The sequence below is a fragment of the Teleopsis dalmanni genome, chromosome 1, assembly GCF_002237135.1.
Source record: "Teleopsis dalmanni isolate 2A chromosome 1, ASM223713v2, whole genome shotgun sequence".
In the NCBI taxonomy this organism is placed as follows: domain Eukaryota; kingdom Metazoa; phylum Arthropoda; class Insecta; order Diptera; family Diopsidae; genus Teleopsis; species Teleopsis dalmanni.
The window spans coordinates 193331948-193354358 of NC_051846.1; the positions used below are offsets into that span (position 1 = coordinate 193331948).

The window sequence follows — 22411 nt, forward strand, 5'->3', positions numbered from 1 at the left end:
AATATTAATATGATTCCTTTCAATATACGTTTAATTCAATAAATCCACAATATAGAAGGGAATAAGTAAGTTTTGGAAATTATGTATATATAGACCGTGTGCGAGTTCAAGTAAATTGATGGTAAATTAAGGAAAATGGTAAATTATGTCGGTATAACAGCGAATGTTGATATTTACCAGAATTTCGAGTACGATAAATTAGATAAAAATTAGGTGTTTCCATTGTGAAAATTGTGTAAGATTTTTAATAAATAAATTTGAAAACATTTAAGCAAAAATAATAAATAAATGCAATTAATAAATAAATATTTACATAAGTGTAGTGCAAAAAAACCCCTAGGAAATTTGAATTTGCTTCACTTGAATTTACTCAAACTGGTACACGGCTATAATAGTATAGTCACACTGTCTCATTCAGGCCGTTGTATTTATAATAACCACTAATGAGGATAATTTACCATATAAGTGCTTGCATATAAATGAACTCATTATCAATAAATCAGCTCATTTAAGGCGAAAAATATCTAATGTAACCCTTAAAAATGTAATTCCCACAAAGGAAATTAGCAAAATTAAAAAAATGTGTCATATGTTTTATATGTAAAATGTGAGCAAACAAAAGCTGAACTGTAAGCAAAGCCATTGAGGAAGTATTTAAAAAATCTCAAATTAATATATTTTTCATATGAATTAAATTAAATTGTCAAGATTTTCAAAAATATTTAATTTAACATGTTAATATGACTTTAAATGTACTTAAGTATATATAAAAATAAATAGTACATATATTTTAGTCTTTAAGATATATAATTTGCCTTCCCGCTATATAAAGAAAATAATGCTTATTTTAATCTTAGTGATTTCTTAAAAAAAACACTTAAAACATTCAAAATTTTGTTTATATATATATATAACTAAATAGAAAATCAATAATAAAAATAGAATCAATGTTTAACTAAATTTATGAAATTTATATTATATATTTTACTAATTTTATGCAAATATCTCTAGTAATGTCTTAGCGGTTTTATAACCAATAGTTTTTTAAAATAAATACGAATTTTTATTATCTTAACATATGAAATGAAAGTATATTTATTATTACTAATACTTAATATATAAAATAAAAAAAAAGTAACAACTAAATTACTAATATAATATATTAAATAGATTTTTTTAATGATAGTAAATTACAATAACAAAAGTTCATTCTTAATTAAATTTTTCTTGACTGCCTATACAGCTATTTCATTTTTTATTAAATACTTATAATCTGTGGTATCTATCGATTTTATAAGACCGTATATAATTGTTGGACTTCAGTTATTAGGCATAGAATTTTTTTTTTCCGGTGAGCGGAACATCGAAATCCACAGTGTGAGACTTGAACCAACTCAAACTATCTATTAGGAACGCAGAATGAACATTAAACCATAAAGACCAACTGCTGAAACTCCATGCAAGTAATCAAGAGAACGGCAAACATTAAAATACAGAAAGCTGAACATTTAGACAACAAATATATCCAAGTCAAAATTGAAAACAATTTGGGGAAGCAGAAAGAAAGGGAGGATGTTCTTAAGTAGTAATTACTACGTGTAAACTTTGTGCAATTAGAACGTTGAACTTATCAAATGTATGGCAAACGAATATCGCGTCGAACATCAATCGAACAAGTCCAACTTGGACAATTTTTTTTTGTTAAAATTTCAAGTTCTAATTTTTTACTTCTTTCTAATATCTCAGGATATAACAACCAAATGACTTATCCTGCTTTATATTTAAGGCAAGCTTGTAAGATACAGCTTTTGGAAATTCCTGTCAACTATTATAAATATTTAGTTGTTTTATATAAAGAGGTTTTCGAACAGCAGTGACTTGCAATAAAAGCTATTTCGAGTATTGCTATTATCAGTGGTCTTGTTTTACATATTAATTATATTATTGTTTAAATTTTGTTAGCATTCATAATGTTTTCTTTTATCCCAATTCGCTAAAAAATAAAATTTAATATATATTTTACATTATAGTTTATTATTTATATTATTGCAATTTTTTATATTCACTTTACATAAAAGTATTTCCGCACAATTGATACTATGGAATACAACTGTACTACTGCTAATGAAAATATCCCCACCATGGGATTTTTATTAAATAGCTTTTAATTCTGTTATACTCTCTGTTTGACGTTTGTTTTTATATTCGTACAGCTGTTTTAAGCGGAAAGAAACGAAGTGAGAGAGCGCACGTGCAATTTGCAAATTCACTTGCGCTGCGTTTAACGCAAAAGTTGAGAAATTAAATCGGTGTGAATATCGGATGAAATTAATATATCTATTTAGTAATTCTGCATAGCGCAGCCATTTCCAATTAAAGCAGAGCAACCCCATTAAAGCGTGTTAATATATTTTTTGGTGTTAAAGTGTGATTAAATAAAAGTGCATTTTTCTTTTAACTTAAAACAAAAACTACGAAGTTATGCCCCTCGCGAACTATTTGGAAAATCGCGTGCTGCGTTATGTCGCTTATGGTGCTCTAGTAGCAGTTTCGACGGAGGCTGCATACTATATTTTTAAGTTTGTACGTAAACAGTTTAATGGCGAAGAGATTTGTGAGGTCATATGGACCAGTGAGTTAACCCAAGCTTGTTTGAATGGGCATTATGGACAAGACAACTATAGGGTAATTTATAACAACAAAAGATTTACTATATGAAGTTTCCTGAATATTTTGGTTTTTTTTTTCTTTCTTCTTTTGTATTAAGGAGGACATGAGAAGTGGGAAGCACGATAACTGCACCAACCACTATTGTGTCAAGCATAACGTCAATCGTTTAATTGAGTACATTGATAATGCAAAATATTCCATCGATTTAGCCATGTACACCTTCACTTCGCATGATCTTGCAAGTGCTTTCAAACGTGCTTACAAGCGTAATGTGGCAATACGCATTATAAGTGATCAAGAGATGATACAGTCAAGTGGCTCTCAAGTAGTGATGCTTTCACAGCTGGGTAAGTTAAATATAATCCAAATTTATACATTTTATTCCATAATTTTCAATAATAAAATAAAAATAAAATTTGTTTTAACTTAGAAAGTATTAATCTTGTCAATATTAAACGATAAGATAGTGAATTTTGCAATGACCGATAAAATTGCAGTTTCTAATGAAATAAATTCTCAAGTAAAAGTTAAATAAGAAAAATATTACAAATTGTATGAAATAAAAAAAAAAAAAATCTAATAAGAATTTTTTACAACATAATAAATTTGATTAACATTTTCGATTCTATAGTTTTCTGACGAAATTCAAAAAAGTATTTTCTTTTATTGCAAATTCTTTCTTATTTGCTTTCCAATTTCTGAATTAACCTCAAAATTGACAATGAAAATTTTGCTTCACAATTTACATGAACTTTTTTTCTTGATTGCAAGCAAAACCACATGCAACAACGCGAAAGCACACAACCACGTGTGCCCGTATGGCTGCAGTTTTCTCGAATTTTCACTGTCTCTTCTAATCATGAATCTGTTCAGTATTTGGCTTTGTTGTTGTTGTTATTGTTGTTATTGTTATTGCTGCTGTTATGGTTGTTGTGTTTAATGTGGGTTCTGCCCTATCAATTTTTATTGTTGTTTTCTTTTTAATGTTTGCTCGGAAGATCAGACACACCTACTTTTTTTATTTAGAAATTAAATTTTATTTAAGAGATTTTTTTTTTTTTGAACACGTTTCGTCATAATTTAGTTTGCAAACGCTAAAGCTATAAAAAGAAAGTACAATCACACACATCCACACACCCATACACACACGCAATGTAACAAAAACAACAAGTCCATACATGCACTGCAAAAATTATTGTGCAATATTTGGCAAATTAAAATAAGAATTGTAAGGAAATTTACATATTACTTGATGGTTAACTACAGGTTAATTATTGCTTGACTTTAGTAGATTCAAACAATTTTTCTGTAATGTCCATGGGTCCATAGTTGTAGTATTTCTTTTGTTGTTTTGGTTATATGGATGAAATATGAGTTGAAGAGAGAGTGGGGTGTGATATTGAATTATTGATATGACATTATAAGCAAATGACAATTGTACACCACTACCTAAGAGATGTATTGTGCTATATTGAAATTAGATAGTTTTAGGCGTACATGTGTACTACAGTTAAAGTTCCATAACTCGAACTACTATTGCCTTGTTTTCATTATGTCATTTTAAATGGCAATTATAATTAACTGGTGTCTCAAATGCGTTTTCATTACATGACAAGAATGCGAATATGACATCATATGACTATCCGTTTTCATTATACTGACAATATTTGACATTAAAAACGACATAGTAAAACCAGGCATATAACTCAAATTTTCTATAACTTGAACTAAATAGAGTTCAACAGGATATCGAGAACAATTTACATAGAATTACAAAAAAATTCTTTAACTCGAAGTCTCCATAAGTCGACTTCTTTGCAAGCGACTTCATCGTGTTACGGAAGTTTGACTGAAATTTTTGTATAGCTTCCCATTCTAAGTACCTAGTACTTTTTTATTGCAGCTCTCATTCTAAGTACTAAGTACTTCTACGCTAAGGGTGTACATAGCTGCCGAGATATCGAACTTTAAAGTTGTGTAGTTTTTACATATATTATACAGACAAAAATTAAATAGGGCTTTTTTAGGGCCCTTTGACAACAACTGTAATATAATAAATTCTTACACTGATGATTAACGTTTTAAAGAACTTCTTTTTAATTAGTTATATATCAGGCTTTAAAGTTAAAAATGTTCGCTTGAAAACCACTAATAAGTAGAAGTGCCAGCTGATGGTAAACTGTTGCAACTGGTTGTTTATCTTGGGCAACATCTGGAGGTAATATTTCAATCTGGGGTAACATTTCAAGATTCACTTTTTGTGCAATTTTAATTTTCAATTAGTAAATCATTATAACACTCGAAATTAATTTATAACACTCTAGATGTTTTGCTAGAGTAGGAAGATTACCCTGAAATTAGCAACTGTTTTATACAACGGCAAATAAATTATGATTTGATTCGATATATGTTTTAATGATAAATATAATGATCTACTAACACAACTACAAAAATTTTAGATTATTCTAAAAATGTATGATTGGGCAACAAAATTTGGCAAATTGAGAGTAAATCTAGATTGAATTCAGATTTACCAATCGAAAACGCTATATGTAAACAATCTGAAAATTACATTTATTTTTTTTACTAAGCTATATATCAATATAGTGTAAATTTCCAGTTATCGGACTTTAAAGTTGTAAATGTTTTGAATTTGTTATATAAACAACAACTAGATGAGGTCATCTGGCAACAACTAATACAAACAATTTTTACATTAGAGATTATCTAAATAGTTGTATATACTTATTTTATGTAAAATTTTGGTTATACTAAATGATAAGATAAGGAACTTTGCAATGAACAGTAAAATTGCAGTTTCTTATGAAATAAATTTCCAAATAAACGTTAAATAAAAAAAAATTATAAATTTTATAAAATGAAAAATATTGAATAAGAATTTTAAAACCCGATATTAGCACCTTCTTATTTCCCGGGCACCCACTATCATTCCCGGACAAATGATAGTAAATACAGCTATTTTAAGCAACTTTTTTTTAACTATGTTATATGTCAATATAGTCTATATTTTGAGATATCGATAAAGTTCAAAGTTAAAGTTCAAGATACATGTAATCTGCCAACACATAGACGTCATCTGACGAATAACTTGTTGAGACACATTGTTTAAATAATCAATCTAAAAATTTTTAATACCTTTGTTATAAATGTGTAAGTTTAAAAATCCATCAATAAAACTTTAATGATGTTTGGAGTATCTTTGTCTTATTAGTGTTAATGTATGGAGTAAAAATGATTCTAATAATTACATGCTATAGATGTAAACATTAATGGAACATGACTTACAAATAAATAAATTAAAAACAAAAACTCTCCAATGCGTCTCTAACTTCCAAAATTTTTTTTACAATTAGACGTTTACAAATAAGATCCAATGATCCAATTTGTTTTTTGAATAGCTCTAATTTCGGAAATGTTCTAGTTCTAGACGTTTCTTTTTTCTGCGAAAAATCAGAAAAGTGCAAAATTAATTTTAATATTTTACTTTTTACATAATTTTTTTTATACAATGCATTATGTAAATCTTTATTTTTCACAAAGTAATTTGCGATGTTTTTTACCTTAATTTTATTAATAAAAATACGTAAGGCTTAGTCAAGTGCTTGGGGCGCAACAATACACTTGTTTTTTACCCCATTGAGTTATTAATTTTTCAACAGTTGCAGAAGTAAAAATAACAAATAAGGGGATTTCCCTTTTTCATTTTTATTTAGTGTATCACTAACGTACGTGCAAAAAACTAATAAGAAATAAAACCTTTTGAGATTAGAATTACAGGTTTACAAGTTATTTTTTTTATTTCCATTTTAGTTATAGAAATGAAATGTTTAATTAGTATTTTTTGCGAACAAATAGATGACGTTTGTTGAATGTGGATGCAGTCAGTCCTCTAAGCACAATACATTTTATAGTTCACAATATGTCTGTCGAAATAAGGCTTTTGAGTTCTGTAATAATCTGTTTATTTAAAATTTGTTAAAGATACTTTTGTCACTTGATGTCATTGTTGTGAGATGATTTTATTAGCTTCCGTAATTAAAGAAGATAAAGAAGAGAGTTAAAGAAGGTAGCTTAAAACCATCTTTTAAATTGTTCTGTTCAAAAATCAAAATATTTCATAGTTTATGGTTTAGTTTAAAATGCCCATTTAAATTGTTTTGTTATATGTACATATAATTACATTAATTAATTTATATATGCAGTTTTTATTTCATTAAGAGAGATTTTTGTTTTAGAAACACAATAAAAGTGTATTGTCACAATTGAGTTAATTTCAAGATCAATCTTAGTTTTTATAACAGTTTTCGTACAGTTTATTTTATATACTGAATTGAGATCTTACTCATGCTTTGATGCTGTTGAGATACTATTTGAAAAAATATATGTACTTTTCTTTAGTCATTTTTTGATATTTTCTATTCTACGTTTACAAGGGCATTTTATTTTTAATACCTTAAAGAAACAGTGGAGTGTAAAAATAAAAACTGTGTATGTTATTTGCTGTTGTAAACATTAAAAGGAAATATTAAATTACTTGTCAAAATCTTTTTTTTCTTTTTTACTCACACACAACCAAGTAGAGTTTATATATACGAATTATCAATCTGCAGAATACAACATGTATTAAAAAATGTTAACAGGTATAGAAACTTAATCCACTAAAATTAATCCTCAAAAAAACCTCAAGTGTGGCATGGGTTAATAGCCTTCTTTTTGGCAATTTCTATTCTAGAAGCGCCAAGATCAATGTGCAAAAACTGTCCGTCAATGATAACCAAGTGCCGCTTTTAAAGATCATGAGGTCGATAAAATGAATAATTAGTACAATACAAATTATTTTCGTATGCAAATTGTTCGTTTTGTTAATTTTCGACATCCGATGTTCCTTTTGTGAAATCTGGGGTTTTAAGAAATCTTGTAGTATTGTTTAGTACTAACATCCACCATGTCAGAAAAATTGTCATAAGATTCTATAAAATTTGCATAATGTAGAACTTTTTATGAAATTTAATGTCAATTTTTCATGCAAAATGGATGTTAGTATAGTACGAGACTAATCTTGAATATTTTTTTGTAGCCATAATTTCTAATTCTTCTTAATAATCGAAAAGAATAAAATATTTTGTTCCTTTTTCTATTATTTGGTCATAACAACTCGTTACCAAGTTTCGGCCTGACACAGCATGTCTCTCCAGGATCCTCTGCATTTTCCAGTCTTGCACATCAAGTTCGGTTAGTGCTTTCTCAACTTGATCACTCCACCGGAGAGACGGTCTACCTCTATGCCTTCTTTCTTCAATTACTATTTCAAATACATTTTGCGCTGGAGCATCTTCATTCATTCTCTCGAAAATATACAAATAAAATAAATATTATTTTACAAAATTTATTTTAATTAAAATCTATTAGGTCTATCTATTAGATCTATCTGTTATATCTATATATTAAAAATATATATTAGCTCTTTCTGTTAGTTCTATATATTAGATTTATATTATTATGTATAGATCAATTATATTTATTAAATCAAAAGTATTCATTTTCTTTTCCGCTTCAACATAAACTTATTATTATTTAACTAAAAATTAATTCAAGAAAATACTTAAGTCAACCAACAACAATAATTTAATTCGTTATTGCCTAATTTGGCCATGAAAAAAATTGATTCATTGCATTTATTGTTTTTGTTGGTTTGTTGCTAGGCGTCAGTGAATTTTTGCAGCTAAGAGCTTTATTAATTTCTTCAATCTAAATTTTTCCATTTTTGCTTATGCGTTTTTAGTATAATTAACAAAAATCTAATTCTGTAAGAAATTCTTTTTGGTTTTTTCAATTTATTTATTAATTCCTTTTTTTTGATTTTTTAAATCATTTACTTATTTATATATTATATATTTATATATTATATATTTATATATTATATATATATATTATTATATATTTATATATATATATTTATATTATATATTATATATTATATATATATATATTAAATTTACTTATGTATATATATATTTTAAAATTTATTATATTATATAAATATATATTTTTTGAATTTATTAAATTTAGTTTATTAATAATTTGTTGAAGTATTTAAAAGAATTTGCTCTTTGTGTATCTAAATTGCAGGGTTGGATTTTTTGCTACTGTGCTCTGTCATTTTTAAATTCTTTCAAAATACTTTTTATAATTTTTTTTTAATTTTCTTTCATTTTTAATTTAAACTATAAAATTACACTTAGCAAAAAACACAAAAACAAAAGACATTCAACAACAGCTGCTTTCTGTCTTTTGTATGAATTCTTATGCACTCGACAACAGCAACAAATTTCAAATCTTAAAAAAAAAAGTATAAAAACAATTGCGTTTGGCTGGCTCCCTTTTTCCTTATGTTCATTGCTTTATTCTCCGCCTTTGCCTTGTATTTTGTTATTGCATTTTTGTTTGTTAATTTTTTTAAATTCTAAAATATAAACAACAACAATTATCGCCGCCGCCTTCCTTGCATAATTTCCACAAACAGAAAAAGCTCCCGGCGAAAGCTTTTATTTATTTGTTTAGTTTTTGTTTGTTTATTTATTGCAAAGCGTACGTGCGATCGTTGGGCAAAACAAAATATAAAGCAAGAAAGCTTTTTTTGCGTTTTGTTTTTATTTATTTTCTTAGATGCATAAGCACTTTTATGTACTTGACTTTATAATTTTGTATAGAAATGTAGGCGTCGCAAGGGGGGATGTTAACATTTTTTAACAATGACAAGAAAAATAAATTAAATTTTTCCAGCAATAAATAAATAATTATATACACTAATTAATTTATATAATATGTAATTATATCTTATATTAGAGATAGCTATAATAAATATATATAAGTTATTATATTAATAGAATTTAATAACATAATATATTATAATATATAATATATAACATAAAACATAAAAATATAATATCAAGCAATTATTTACGAATAATTACATATAACGCCGTTTTTGATTGGAGTAACTTTTTCAGTCGAGATTTACTTTTAGTGCAATTTTCATTTTCAGTTGGTAAATCTCGAGTGAGATGTATAACGCTTCAGATTAATTTATAACACTTTGGATATTTTTCTTAGAGTAGAGAATATTGCTCTGAAATTAACAGATGTTTTATATGACTTGAAAAATCAAGTGCTATTTCTATGTTGAAGCTATTTGAGCATTTGAGCACTTTAACTCTTTATTAACTCGAAGTATCTTCAAAATCATCACTTCATCAGACTAAGCAATAATTGACCTTAGATCTGCCTGCCTCCCTGAGGAGCCTGTAACCATTCTGAGATTCAATAACGCGGCGTTGGTAAGTCTGTCATTTGACTCGATATATGTTGTTATAATAAATATAAGTGTCTACTAATACTACTACAAAAATGTTAACCTTAAATTGCACAATAAAATAAGACAGACTGAGAGCTAATCTAGATTGCATTCGAAAATGCCATAAGAAATATTTCTAAAAAGACCTCTGATGTTGGTAATTGGCAATACTGAAAACAACTTTATGGGCAGTTAACAATTCATTTAATTGTCTAAAAAAATAATAAAAAAATTGGTTGTAATTTACTACTGTTTGAAAATTTGTCTTCAAAAATTAGTTTCTATTAAAATTTTTTTTTTTTTATTTTTTTTATTACAGAAAATAGTTTAAATTAGTTTTTATTAAAATAGTTTATTTAAGAAAATAGTTTCTTTCATAATAATTGAATTTGGCATCAAATTTAAATAAATTACTACTTACAAAAATGTGTAAAATTGACTTAAGATCACATTTTTTTTGCAAATAAACCCATTTTCATTATAATAATATTAAAGCACATTTACTCTTCTCCGAAGATCGTCTCTAACTACGTGTTCGAGATACGTAATGCTCTTGATATCAAAACAGTTTTAATATTAAAATTGTTTATTTTACTGCCAACCTGTGAATATAATTTTACAATTTCAAACACTGAAAAATTTTTCAATTAGATATTTTTAAAAATTTTGGTTTTTACCTTTTATTTTGGTGCAGTTAGCTGACGTTTAGACTGCATGTTCGTATTTATTTTTTTTTTAGTGCAATTAACTGACACATTAAATGTTATTTATATAAACGTATTTAATGGAATATTATAATATTCGATTAAATTGAGCATCGATTGCATATGTGAGTGAAGTAGAGCGGAAGTAGAGTGTTTGCTATTTTTAAAAAGAATTGCCAACTTTTTGTGTTTTTAGGAAAACTGTGTCGCTTTCAAGTCATGTACCGCTTCTCCATTTATTAATTCTTTTTTAATTACATTTTGATATATCTCTTAGTACTTGAAATTTACGACAGAATATACTGTGTTTAAGGTCCAAAGCTTATTTCTTTTTTAAATTGTATTTGTGGTCAATAAATCTAAATTTACATAATTACATTAATGTACCGTATTCTATCTGTAACATAAAATATTAAAATAAAATCTACAGTCGTTTCTGTTTTTTATAAATTCACATAGTTTATATTAAATATGGTAAAAAGTCCCAGTTATTCTTGCACTTTTAAGCCGTATGTTTGTATGTGCTCTTTGTTTTCCAATGTCTTTTATTAGAAATAATATATTAATATATAATAATGTTAGATTTAGATTGTTACATAAGACATTCTGTTGTAAGGTTACTTTAAAGTGTGCCGTTGTTATTGTTGTAACAAAGAACGATCTAAATGGAAGTAGACATGGGCGATGTCACATTAGATATGCTGCCATAATAAGGTTACTTCAAGGTGTGTTGTTATTGTTGTTGCTATAGCAAAATGAATGCATGTACATGTGAGGGATGTCATCAATAGATCAAAACCGACAGGGTGTATGTCCCGCGACTATGCGTCTTTACAGCTGATGAAGAATTGTTTGCTTCTCCACACAAAGGCGGGAAAACAGGTACATATGTGCGGATTTAGCATTGAATTTACATTATAGACGTGTGTTGGTCAGCTATACTTCTAACCTTTAATCTGCATATAGATATTTTGTATTAATTTTTATAATGGTTTATAATGGTTTTTTTGGAATAGCCATTATCGCTTAAATACTCTCTCTAATTCTATTCGCAAGTGCTAACTCGTATGAAACACGATTGCTTAGAATTGAAAATTCTACCACTATTTAAGGCCAGCCCTAAATGGTTTTCTTAAATGTCATGATACAAATTAATATAGTTTCAGAAAAAAGATCTATCTTCCATAAAAGTTCATCTCGTATTCTAAGAACTTTATTCCTTATTTCAAAAACTTCTTTGTTAAACATAAAATTGTCGTCACTTAATTAACTAGAATTAAATTTTACTTAAAATTTTTATGTTTTATTAATTATTAATATTAAATAAAACTTAAATATTTTGAATTTATATACATAATGCCGGAAAAAAAGTGAAATAAACTAAAGAAAATTATTTCATATAGATTTTATTATTTGTGGTAAGACCACATATATATAATATGTATATCTAGATCACAATTTTCCAATGCTACAATCGAATCTAATTGTTTAAATTTTTGTTGTTTAATAAAAAAAAATATATAGTAAATCTTTTATTAAACTCTTTTATTTAATTACTTTTATTTATTTAATAGTTAGAATTTGTTGATTTCTTATTTGTACTACTTATCAAAATATGATATTTAAATGAATTGATTGCCTAACTTTATCTATTGTGAGAATAGCAATAAGCAAATTTGATTACTTTTACCAATTCACAATAATCAAGAAATCTTGCTTTATATTTAAATACGTTGCATACTTTAAGGCGAGGAAGTAATAATATATTTGATCATTTATAAAGTGTACGGTCTAAAATTATGTTAATATTTCAATATAAGAGTAAAGATCTTTTGGGGAGGAAAATGTAGTAAGTGATATTAAATATGTTTGTTAATAAATTTTAAATAAGATATAGAAAAATATTTAACAAAAACTTTTTATGATATATGAATGAAAGTTTAATTAAATTTGGATTATTCGCAATTTCGGAGATCATGAATTAACGTATTGAGTACATTTTCTAAGTCAATTCTATATAAGTAGAATTGACTTCTTATACTTCTACAACGCACTACTTCATAAGTTTGTACTATATATACTATTCTATTCGCTATTTTATATTTCTACTAAAATAAACTATTATAAGTTTATTTCTACTTAGATTCTATAAGTAGAAAAAAGTATTTGTAATTTTTGTATTCATTTATTCTTATTATATTGTAGCATACACAATGAAATTTGTTTTGGATCAGATTAGGAGACAATCTAAAAAATCAAATCTCTCTCTATATTTGTACTTAGTATTTAAGTTCAGTGCCTTCATTACTCATACTGTACATTTTTCACAATCTGATGTGACGGTTCTTTCACATCGTATTTAATAGCGTTGCTAACGATTCGTAATACGTAAGGTTCATTGATACTTCGTTCTTTCGTCCTGCCACTACTACGTCTACACATGTTCTGGTAAATGCTTATATTGGCACTTCCATAGAGTGCAAACTTTCTATTTATCGTTGACATCTCTAATGCTACTGTTTATGTATTATATCACACTTTGCATATTTTTAATATGATCGAACTCGAACTCCGATCTATTCTTTATAAATTTTGTGTTCAGTATTTTTCCACTGCAAATAGTTCTAATTCAATGATTGTAAGTTAAGTTCTAAAAAAAAACCTTTAAGTATCGAACAAACTATTAACAGAAAGGGAATTTAAAACAATCAAGAAATATTATATATCATATGTTTGTTATTTGACATTATTTAATAGTATTTGAATCTGTATATATAAGAACTGGATGGACCAAATAATTATTATGCAGATTTTCTAATTCCTTTATAGCAACAAGATTATATTGTTAATGAACTTAAATATTTTATTAAGTATGAAACCCGATATCTTAATTTTAGGAAAAATTGTGGGGAAACACTCAATAAAGTCAGTGATTTGTGCTATCATTAAAATTAATTTTAAGTTGGAGACAAAACAATACTTATATTTCAAAATATTTTAATATTAAAAGAATATAACTAATTTTTTAAAAACTCATTTCTTTGCAGGTATATCCGTACGTTGGCCCAGCAGTGTGTTGTTGATGCATCATAAGTTTTGCATTATCGATGGCGAGTATCGTGCCGGGCAAGTTGTCGATTTAAAAACAGGAAGACAACGAGCAAGACCTCGTGGTGTTTTGCTTACGGGATCGCTTAATTGGACCATGCAGGTAAATCCAATTTCTATAAAATGTAAATTACACTGCTTAGTTATTTTTCTTATTTTTCAAAGGGTTTTGGAGGGAATTGGGAGAATATTCTCATAACATCTAACAAGAAACTCATAAATGCATATGAGTTAGAGTTCGCACGCTTATGGAAATATTTTAATAACAGTGTTTCTATGGAGAGACGTTCCCTAATGGGTATGGGTCCAGCCAAATGAATTGCAGTCCTTACCAAGGTATGTTATTTAAATATTGAACTTTTTTTATCATTATTCTGTAAGTGTAAATCTATTTCCTAAAACTATAACTTATTCCATAATGCATTTTTGTCAAAGGTTTTAATGAGTGTTTCCGCTAAATGTTAATAAACTTACAATTCCAAGTATTTGCATAAATGAACAGAGCTCTTTATTTGATATGTTTATGGGCCACTTCAAAAGGAAAAAAAAAAGCAAACCAATTTTTATCCTTTTGCATTAAATCTTTTTAAAAAATGCCTTTTTTGTAATTTTGTAATGGCACATGAACTGCTTTTCTGGTTGACATTGTGGCATATTTATTCCGTGCTCATTTGCCACTTAAACTCATTTCTGATTTAAATTTTCATTGAAGAATTTCTGAAAACATTGTTTTTAAATTGTTTTTTAAGATTCCTATTTTTTTTCTCCTTGTTTTTATCTCAACTTCATTACAAATCGTCACATGTTGCATTTAATTTTTTGTGCATCTCCTTCCTAACAGTAGGGGGTCATTTTACCATATATAATATAATATAATATAATATATTTTTGTTGTTTTTGGTTTTTTATCCTTTTTGGATGTGTTGTAAATAGTTTTCCCAGGCGTATAAAAGACATTCGGACGCACCTCTTAAAAATTGAATATTCATTGATTGTAAACTGCTTTTGACATTTTTTTTGTCCTCTTATCTTTAAGTATTTAATATTGCTTTCCTGTATTCTGTAGATAATTTACTATATTTTGTGTTTTTTTTTTAAATATTTATGCTTAATATACTTAAAAAGGGATTTGATTATGTACACTTCGATTTTTTGGTATATTAAATATTCGCTTAAAAACATTAAACATAGCTTAAAGGTAAATACGAGATTATAAAACTGATTATTTAAATTAGTTTGGCATTCATTTTTTCTTTTTTTTTATACTTAATATAATATTTGTATAAAAATATAATATTTAATGTTATTCTTTGTATAATAATATTTGTATATAATACTTAATATAATATAATATATAATATTAATTATAATATAATATTTAACATATTTGTATAATAATATATAATATATATTATTTAATATAATATTTGTGTAATAATATATACTAATTAATATAAGTGTTTTGGAACGCTTTTAACGTCTAGTGTTTTACTAATTTAATGCTTCAGATATAACCTAATAATATTTTCGTCTTTTTATTACCTATTTAATAATATCTGTCTTATATGCCAAATGTATTTTATAACGTCTTCATACGTCAAATCCTAGGCATTATTCGGATCATTAGGTAAATGACTATTTGTTGGTTGTTTGTATAAGATTACACAATGTTCCAATATGATCGCACATCCGATATTTTTTATCGATCTATGTATGATCTGTCATTCTTTGGATATGATTAGATTTCGTTTGTCTATGTCAAATTCTAATTAGTTAGTACCAGCAACTTTTTATATATATTTTTTTTTGGAATGATATTGTGTTATGACACTTATCTTTTATTGCTATTTCAGTAGTATTATGATCTGGACTCTAGTTAAGTCACTTGTAAATATTGAGCGTAATCCCTAAGTTCTCTTCAACTTTTTCTAAACCATTGAATGATACGAATTATTATGCTTATTGTACTCTTTTTATTATATATATTTCTGTTGTGAAATCTATTACTGTTTCAAAAATATATTCAATTATTTTCAAGATCACATATATTTCTCTTAAACAAAATGTTTAATCTTAATTTGTTACTTAATTTAATTTTGCTTATTAAGTGTGTTAGCATTAAAAAAGTTTCATATACCATATATGTATTAACAACTATATGCATTACTATTTAATTTCTGTGTTTTGTATATCATTGGCACAGACAATAATGTATATATAATGTATTTAAATTAAACTTTGATCTCCACGTACAATAATTTCTCATGAGCTTAGTCAGATGTCATGAAATTCATTTCCACATATTTCACAATAATAATGGAATTTATAACAGACTATCTAATTATTCTTCATATGTGCCAAAATAGCAAAGTTCAACTCGTTAAACCTAGAAAGTATCACTTTTATGTTATTTTAATTTGAGTAAACTATAAAAAGTCTTGCCTAATTGGAAGACTAAATATAAAAGACATAAAATTTAATATATTTAATTCAAATTTTCTTTTTTTTTTTTGCTCTTGACATATCACTTACAAATTGTAATGAACGAACGTATTATCTTTACCTAAGTCTACTGTATAATAGCTCAATTGAAGTTTTAATACATAAATTAAATAATTATGATAGATAATGTATGATACGTAATAATAAGGCTGTCTTCTTTAAAGAATCAGAAGTTACTCTTTTAAATAAAAGCACTATTTTTGTAAGTAGTTGTTCAACCAGATCATTTCGATTTATTACAATAAACGAAATGTGAAAATTTGGTTTTGTATAGTTCGATAATTCTAACTCTATAACTGTATTATCGAACCAATTAGGTTTAACATGAACCATTTAGATTAAAATTGCAATCCGATTCCATTAAAATCGTAAGCTATAATAAAAAAATATGTAGCGATATTGTGAATAATTTTATGTGCAACGTTCGGCTGTGTGAATAGGTTTTTAGTGAATCGAACTGAATGAGGGAAATAACAATCAGAAATAAAATTGCGTGTGCTGTGTGAATAGGCTGTTAATGTTAACTGACGATTTGGAAGGACATTAGACCAAACTATGAAATATTTTTTGCCTTCTAACTTTTAAAAAAATATCTTTATGAACTTCGGTCATGAACTACTAATTAAATTCATATTGAAGTAATTATATAGAGGAACACATGTTCAGCTCATATGTAACTCAATTATTAAGACAAGTATTAGTGTTAAACTTCCCATAAAAGTGTCCTTTTACAACATATTATCATATTATAAAGTATTTTTGTCTTCACGTCACAGCTCATTGAATTTAAAATATTGAAACCATATTCTATACATAAGTGTTGATATTAGATACTAATGTAGATTGTTTTAAAAGAACAATTATTGATGACTTCGTGTGTGACATTTTGTTACACAAATCAAAAGGCTTAGATATTTAAAAATATAGTTTAGAGTTTTTTAAATATATAAAAAAAACCCTAAAAATTTTAATTTAATTTTATTACAAATTAAATTTATCAGAATTATTTAGCTATAAAGTTGATAGATCCAAACGAAATTAATAGAAAATTGTACTTTCTAATAAGTTCGAATAAGATATTGAAAATTAATTTAAATCAGTGTATATAGCCAGGTTTTAACATGTTACTTACTGGGATTAAACCTTTAAAGCTGCAGATCAGAATGTTTGAATGGTGTAATGTTAGAATGTTTGAACAGTGTAGACTTAGGTCAGTATATAGTAAGATATTTACTTGTTACTTGTCGCGATTAAACTTGTTAATTCCTAATGTATGTTCTAACTGCAGATCACTTCTACATCCTTTGATGTTACAGCGATAAGAATTAGTTTAGAACAAAGCCAAATGTTAACTTGTTATTTGTCCTGATTAAACGTGTCAATTCCTTTATATGATCTAACTGCAGATCAGGTCTACATTGCGTGACGTCCTTTATATCTTCAATAAACACTTTGCAGGAACGAATTTAAACTCGATTGAGTTATGATTCCTTACTGTTGTGATCGTAAGTTCCTAAACTTGAATGCAGTATCAGTTTCAGGAATAATTTGTATTAAATTGATTTTTAATGTCAGTTTTTGACGAAAGAACTAAATTCTTAATATAAACTATTGTTTTTAATAGAGAGAGATTTTCATCGAACAGTAGTAAAATAGTAACAAAACTTTTTTTTATTATTTTTTAATTAATTGTATTTGTGACTGACCATACAGAATCGGAACTAGTTCCCTTTTTTTATTATTATTATTGTGTTCTTAAAGGCTTCTGTGGATTTGAATATAAAACTTTTACGTTGATTTCTTATTTTATATAATATCAGGCAATATATATAGCCTTATCTATAAATATAAAACTTTTACGTTGATTTTTTTATTTTACATAATATCAGGCAATATATATTTTTTATTTTACATAATATCACGCTATATATATATATAGCCTTATATGTATTCTTATATAACTACATAAAATTAAAATAAAAAACCAACTTTAAAGGTTTGAAGTGCTTTTTTGCTTTTTGGATCTGGAGCTTAAGCATTGAAAATTTGGCTCCTTGTGGAAAAACACAATTAGTTTTTGCTTCTTATATGACAGATACGAGTTTTAAGCCTGGTATTTGTAGTCCAAACAAATTATATACGGACTATAAACTAATTAAAAAGAAATTCGAATATTTCCTGAGACCACTAAGGATGAGTATTTGGCAATACTCGAAAGAGCGTTGTGTGGTCACCTAAATTTCAATAAATTAACAAAATTTTTGTTCTTGTCTATTCTTTGCTATTCAAATTCGTCTAACTTTTAAAAAATGGCTTCTTTGTCATCATTACATATTATTTTCATAAAATGTATTAAATTTATTTGATAATTAATTTGTAATTAGTAGAAATTCTAAAAGAACATTTTTTTATGTATTTATTTATGAGATTTGAAAATAGTCCTAATCCCTAACCTATATTGCATATTGAATCTCTTTAATTTTCCAGTGCTTAACTTTTGTAGTGTTGAAATATAATTCAAAATAATTGATGTTTACATGTTAATCCTTTGCTCTGAGTTTTTTTATAATGAAATTCAAAACCTATTTGCAAACATCTTGAGGGGTTAATCTGGCATGTTTTGTTAGCTGCACTTTTGTGCATTTTCCTTTATAATTTTCTTTTATCTGTTATCGTTTTTATTTTGTTTTGGGTTTAAATTGCAAATTGCAATCACTTAAATTAGAGTAACAAATGTTCCTTAACGTATGTTGGTATCTTCTCATATAAAAAAAAAAAAAAAATAAATGAATTTTTATCTTATTAACCCCTTTTTTAAATTTTGAAGTAATTTTTCGTAATATTTTTTTTTTTGTCTTGTATTCTTGTTTCATTGCAATTTTGCTTTCTACTTGCATTATAAAGTTTGCGTGTTGACGCTGATCCATTTAATTGCATCTTGCAGATACATTTATACATATGTACAATACATACGTATTTGTATGTATGGGAAGTTGTAGCTTTGACTGTTGTTTATATTGCAGATGCCCTCCAGATATACCACACAAACGCCCCAAACTTGTTATTTCAATTTTATGAAAAAAGCATTCCAGTTGTCCAGACAGACTTTTGTTGGATTATTTGTATTATTTGTATTATTTGTGGTAGTTTCATTATTTTTACTATAATTTTACTACGATTGCAGTTATCAGTAAACCGAAGACCAAACAAATAAACGCAAAGACCTGACAACATCCAATGTACGAGTATTTCAGTTTTGGCAAGTGAGGTTTGGATATTTATGTTGGCTTAGGTGTGTTTTCAGAATGATTGCCAAGGGCGCAGATGCTTATGTGAATCCGTTGTCGATCGAGTGAGTGTATTATATGTGTTCTGTATGAGACTGCTGCAAACATTCTGTAATTAACTGCAATAAACTACAAAGAAATATAAAAAATAAGTTAAAATGGTTATAAATATAATAAAGATAGTTAAAAATTATAAATTTTAAATTATAAAATAAAATTTTATCTTATAAAATTATAATTATTTGTGAGGAAACAGCACATAAAACACAACGATGTTATTTTCACTTTATTTTTTAGTATGGCGCCCAAACCTAAATTAATTAACTTGTTGCCTTTATTATAGTTCATTAAATAATTTTGACGCTGCTTCACTACTTATTCAAATGATTATATTTAAATTTAATAAAAAATAATAGTTTTATAATTTTCTGGTCTATGATATTTAATTCACTGCCAGTAGGCAGCTAACACGTGTCATAAAAGCAGCAAAATAATTCATAAGGGTCGATCTCTCTCGCTATTCACCTACTAGACTATTTAAGCATAAACATTATAATGTTATATACTTAAGCAATAAAGCTAAACATGCAATATCAGTTCATAGTAATGAGAATATCTATAAATTAAAAAGCAGACAAAGCTTTTAAAAAAAATTTATTCATGTTTTTAACAAAGAAAAGTACAAAAGTACTAAAGTAAAGTATCAACCTTAAGTTTACATCTTGCCAGCGATTATTACTTAAGTAGTTTTCACTCTACCGCATCTGTACTGTACCTGAACCCTTATAAAAAGCACTAGCAACATGTATCTACTTGTCTTTAAGGTAACGTTGAAGCTTCCAAATAACATATTCTGCTTAATATGACAGATGTTCTGTTTGTAGTACTCGTATATATAACAATATAAACTTCATCATTACATACTAACATAATTATTGTTCTCATCTTCATCGTGTAGCGTCATCGTCATCACCATTGCCATCGTCATCATTGTCAGCGTCACAATTATTGTTTTCGTAATCATTTTCATTTCATTTCATAATGTCGACTAATTGTAAATTCACATAAAAAAAAAATTATAGATGAAAAAAATATTACACTATACTATACAGTATAAAAATAAAACGTAATGCTACATTGACTGCTATAGACTTCACACAGAAACGTCTCTTAACAGCTTTTCGGCAGTATTAACCCAGTAAGACAGGCATCAAGTAGTTTGTCAGTGTCTTTATCTGTTCATAGGAGCACACACTCATATGGTACAGTACGTCTCGTTGCTCGTATTTCCACTCTTAAGAGTGGTCTTGTATGCGTCGCACTCATACGTTGCTGTGGTCAGTCATTTAACCACGAAACTTGCAGCTTTCGTGTCTGATTATGCACACGTTAATTCGCACATGTCTTCTACTACTTCGAACCGATCTGCAGTAAGAGCAGCAGCTTTGCTTTAGGTTTAAGTTTTTCCATATTCTACATACACCGTGTCATGTAAACCGGTGTTCCATTAATATTCTGCGACGCTCAACCTCTTTCTTTGATTATGAAATAGCAAACAGAGAGTACATTTTCCGAGTTCATATATTGGATTCGAAATATTCATTTGGATCAAGATATGTAATAAAACTTATAATAAAATTATGTCCAGTTAATAGAAATGTCTGTATGATAAAAAACACTTTTTATGAAAAATGATCTATGGACTACCAAAATATTGTTAAGAGATTCCTTTAAGTACGTGTCTGTTTTCACAGAGCTTTTACTATAATGATGTGTTTCTTATGGTTCTATATAACAAATTAAAACAAATTCAATATCAAATATGTTTACTTTTTCGGTTCAAATTAGGTAAGATATTATATTGGAATATAATTTTACTGTCGAAAGTCAAAGTGCCTTAAATTGTCGGTGTTAATCCAATTTATATCTGAGGCGATTTTTGGATCCTACTCAAATACAGTTATAAGATATCGACGCAATTTAAAATTTCTCCTCTCTAGATTCTCGGTCACAAGGATAACGCAGGTCGTAGTAGGATGAGAAAGCTACTTAGATTAAGCACCATAAGAAAGCATCTATATATTATCTACAAATTACCATTACTACCATGCAAATAATTTTTTTGAAATCTTCCAGTGTGAAAGAGTTAAATACAGGTTTAAAAGATCGACGAAACAAAAATTTTTGAGGAATTGTAACTTTTATTTCGATCGTAATTTTTTGTATATATCTGTACATATAAGGACGTCAAAAAAGCGAATTTGCTGAAATACGTATAGATATATACAAAAAATAAAGATTGAAATAAAAGCTAAAATTTTTTAAAAAACAATACCGACTTTAAAATATTTTCGATGTAACAACTCAAAATATTAAAAACAAAATTAAACGAACATCCTATTAAATTAAAACAATTATTAATATTAAAACGTGTCTCGTTAAAATATCAACATTATTATGAACTGGGTAATGGACCACATCTGTTTGGGAATCCAAGCTAAGTGATTAAGTCTGAAGAGCACAAAAAAAATTCTTTACGTAGAAATAACGTAATACATATACATATATCTTTCCAGTATATGTATAACTTAAATTGAATATACTAGGGAATTCGGTTCTAGAGGATCTCAATTACAAGAACTTCCTTGACGAGTAACTTGATTAGATGAAGACCATGTTATCTAACATATTTCAATGGACGTAGGTCAAATAAAAAAACTTAAAAGGGACAGTATAATTGATAATTCCAAGCTGTCAGATTTGGA

General features: G+C 26.9%; 1 protein-coding gene across 1 annotated transcript; it reads left to right on the plus strand.

Moving 5' to 3' along the window:
• The first annotated feature begins 2209 nt into the window (after positions 1 to 2209).
• On the plus strand, positions 2210 to 14200 carry LOC119670993 (mitochondrial cardiolipin hydrolase). The gene is made up of 4 exons (XM_038081469.1): positions 2210 to 2685; positions 2768 to 3017; positions 13797 to 13960; positions 14023 to 14200. Exons 1-4 carry the CDS (start codon positions 2482 to 2484, stop codon positions 14173 to 14175), a joined length of 771 nt encoding a protein of 256 aa, XP_037937397.1. The 5' UTR covers positions 2210 to 2481; the 3' UTR covers positions 14176 to 14200.
• The last annotated feature ends 8211 nt before the right edge of the window (positions 14201 to 22411 follow it).

What these genes read in the sequence shown, in the direction of transcription:
- LOC119670993 (XM_038081469.1), top strand. Translation starts at nt 2,482, where the DNA reads ATGCCCCTCGCGAACTATTTGGAAAATCGCGTGCTGCGTTATGTCGCT. An exon ending in AGTGATGCTTTCACAGCTGG is followed by an intron (nt 3,018 to 13,796) that starts GTAAGTTAAATA and finishes ATTTCTTTGCAG; the next exon opens with GTATATCCGTACGTTGGCCC. An exon ending in CGCTTAATTGGACCATGCAG is followed by an intron (nt 13,961 to 14,022) that starts GTAAATCCAATT and finishes TATTTTTCAAAG; the next exon opens with GGTTTTGGAGGGAATTGGGA.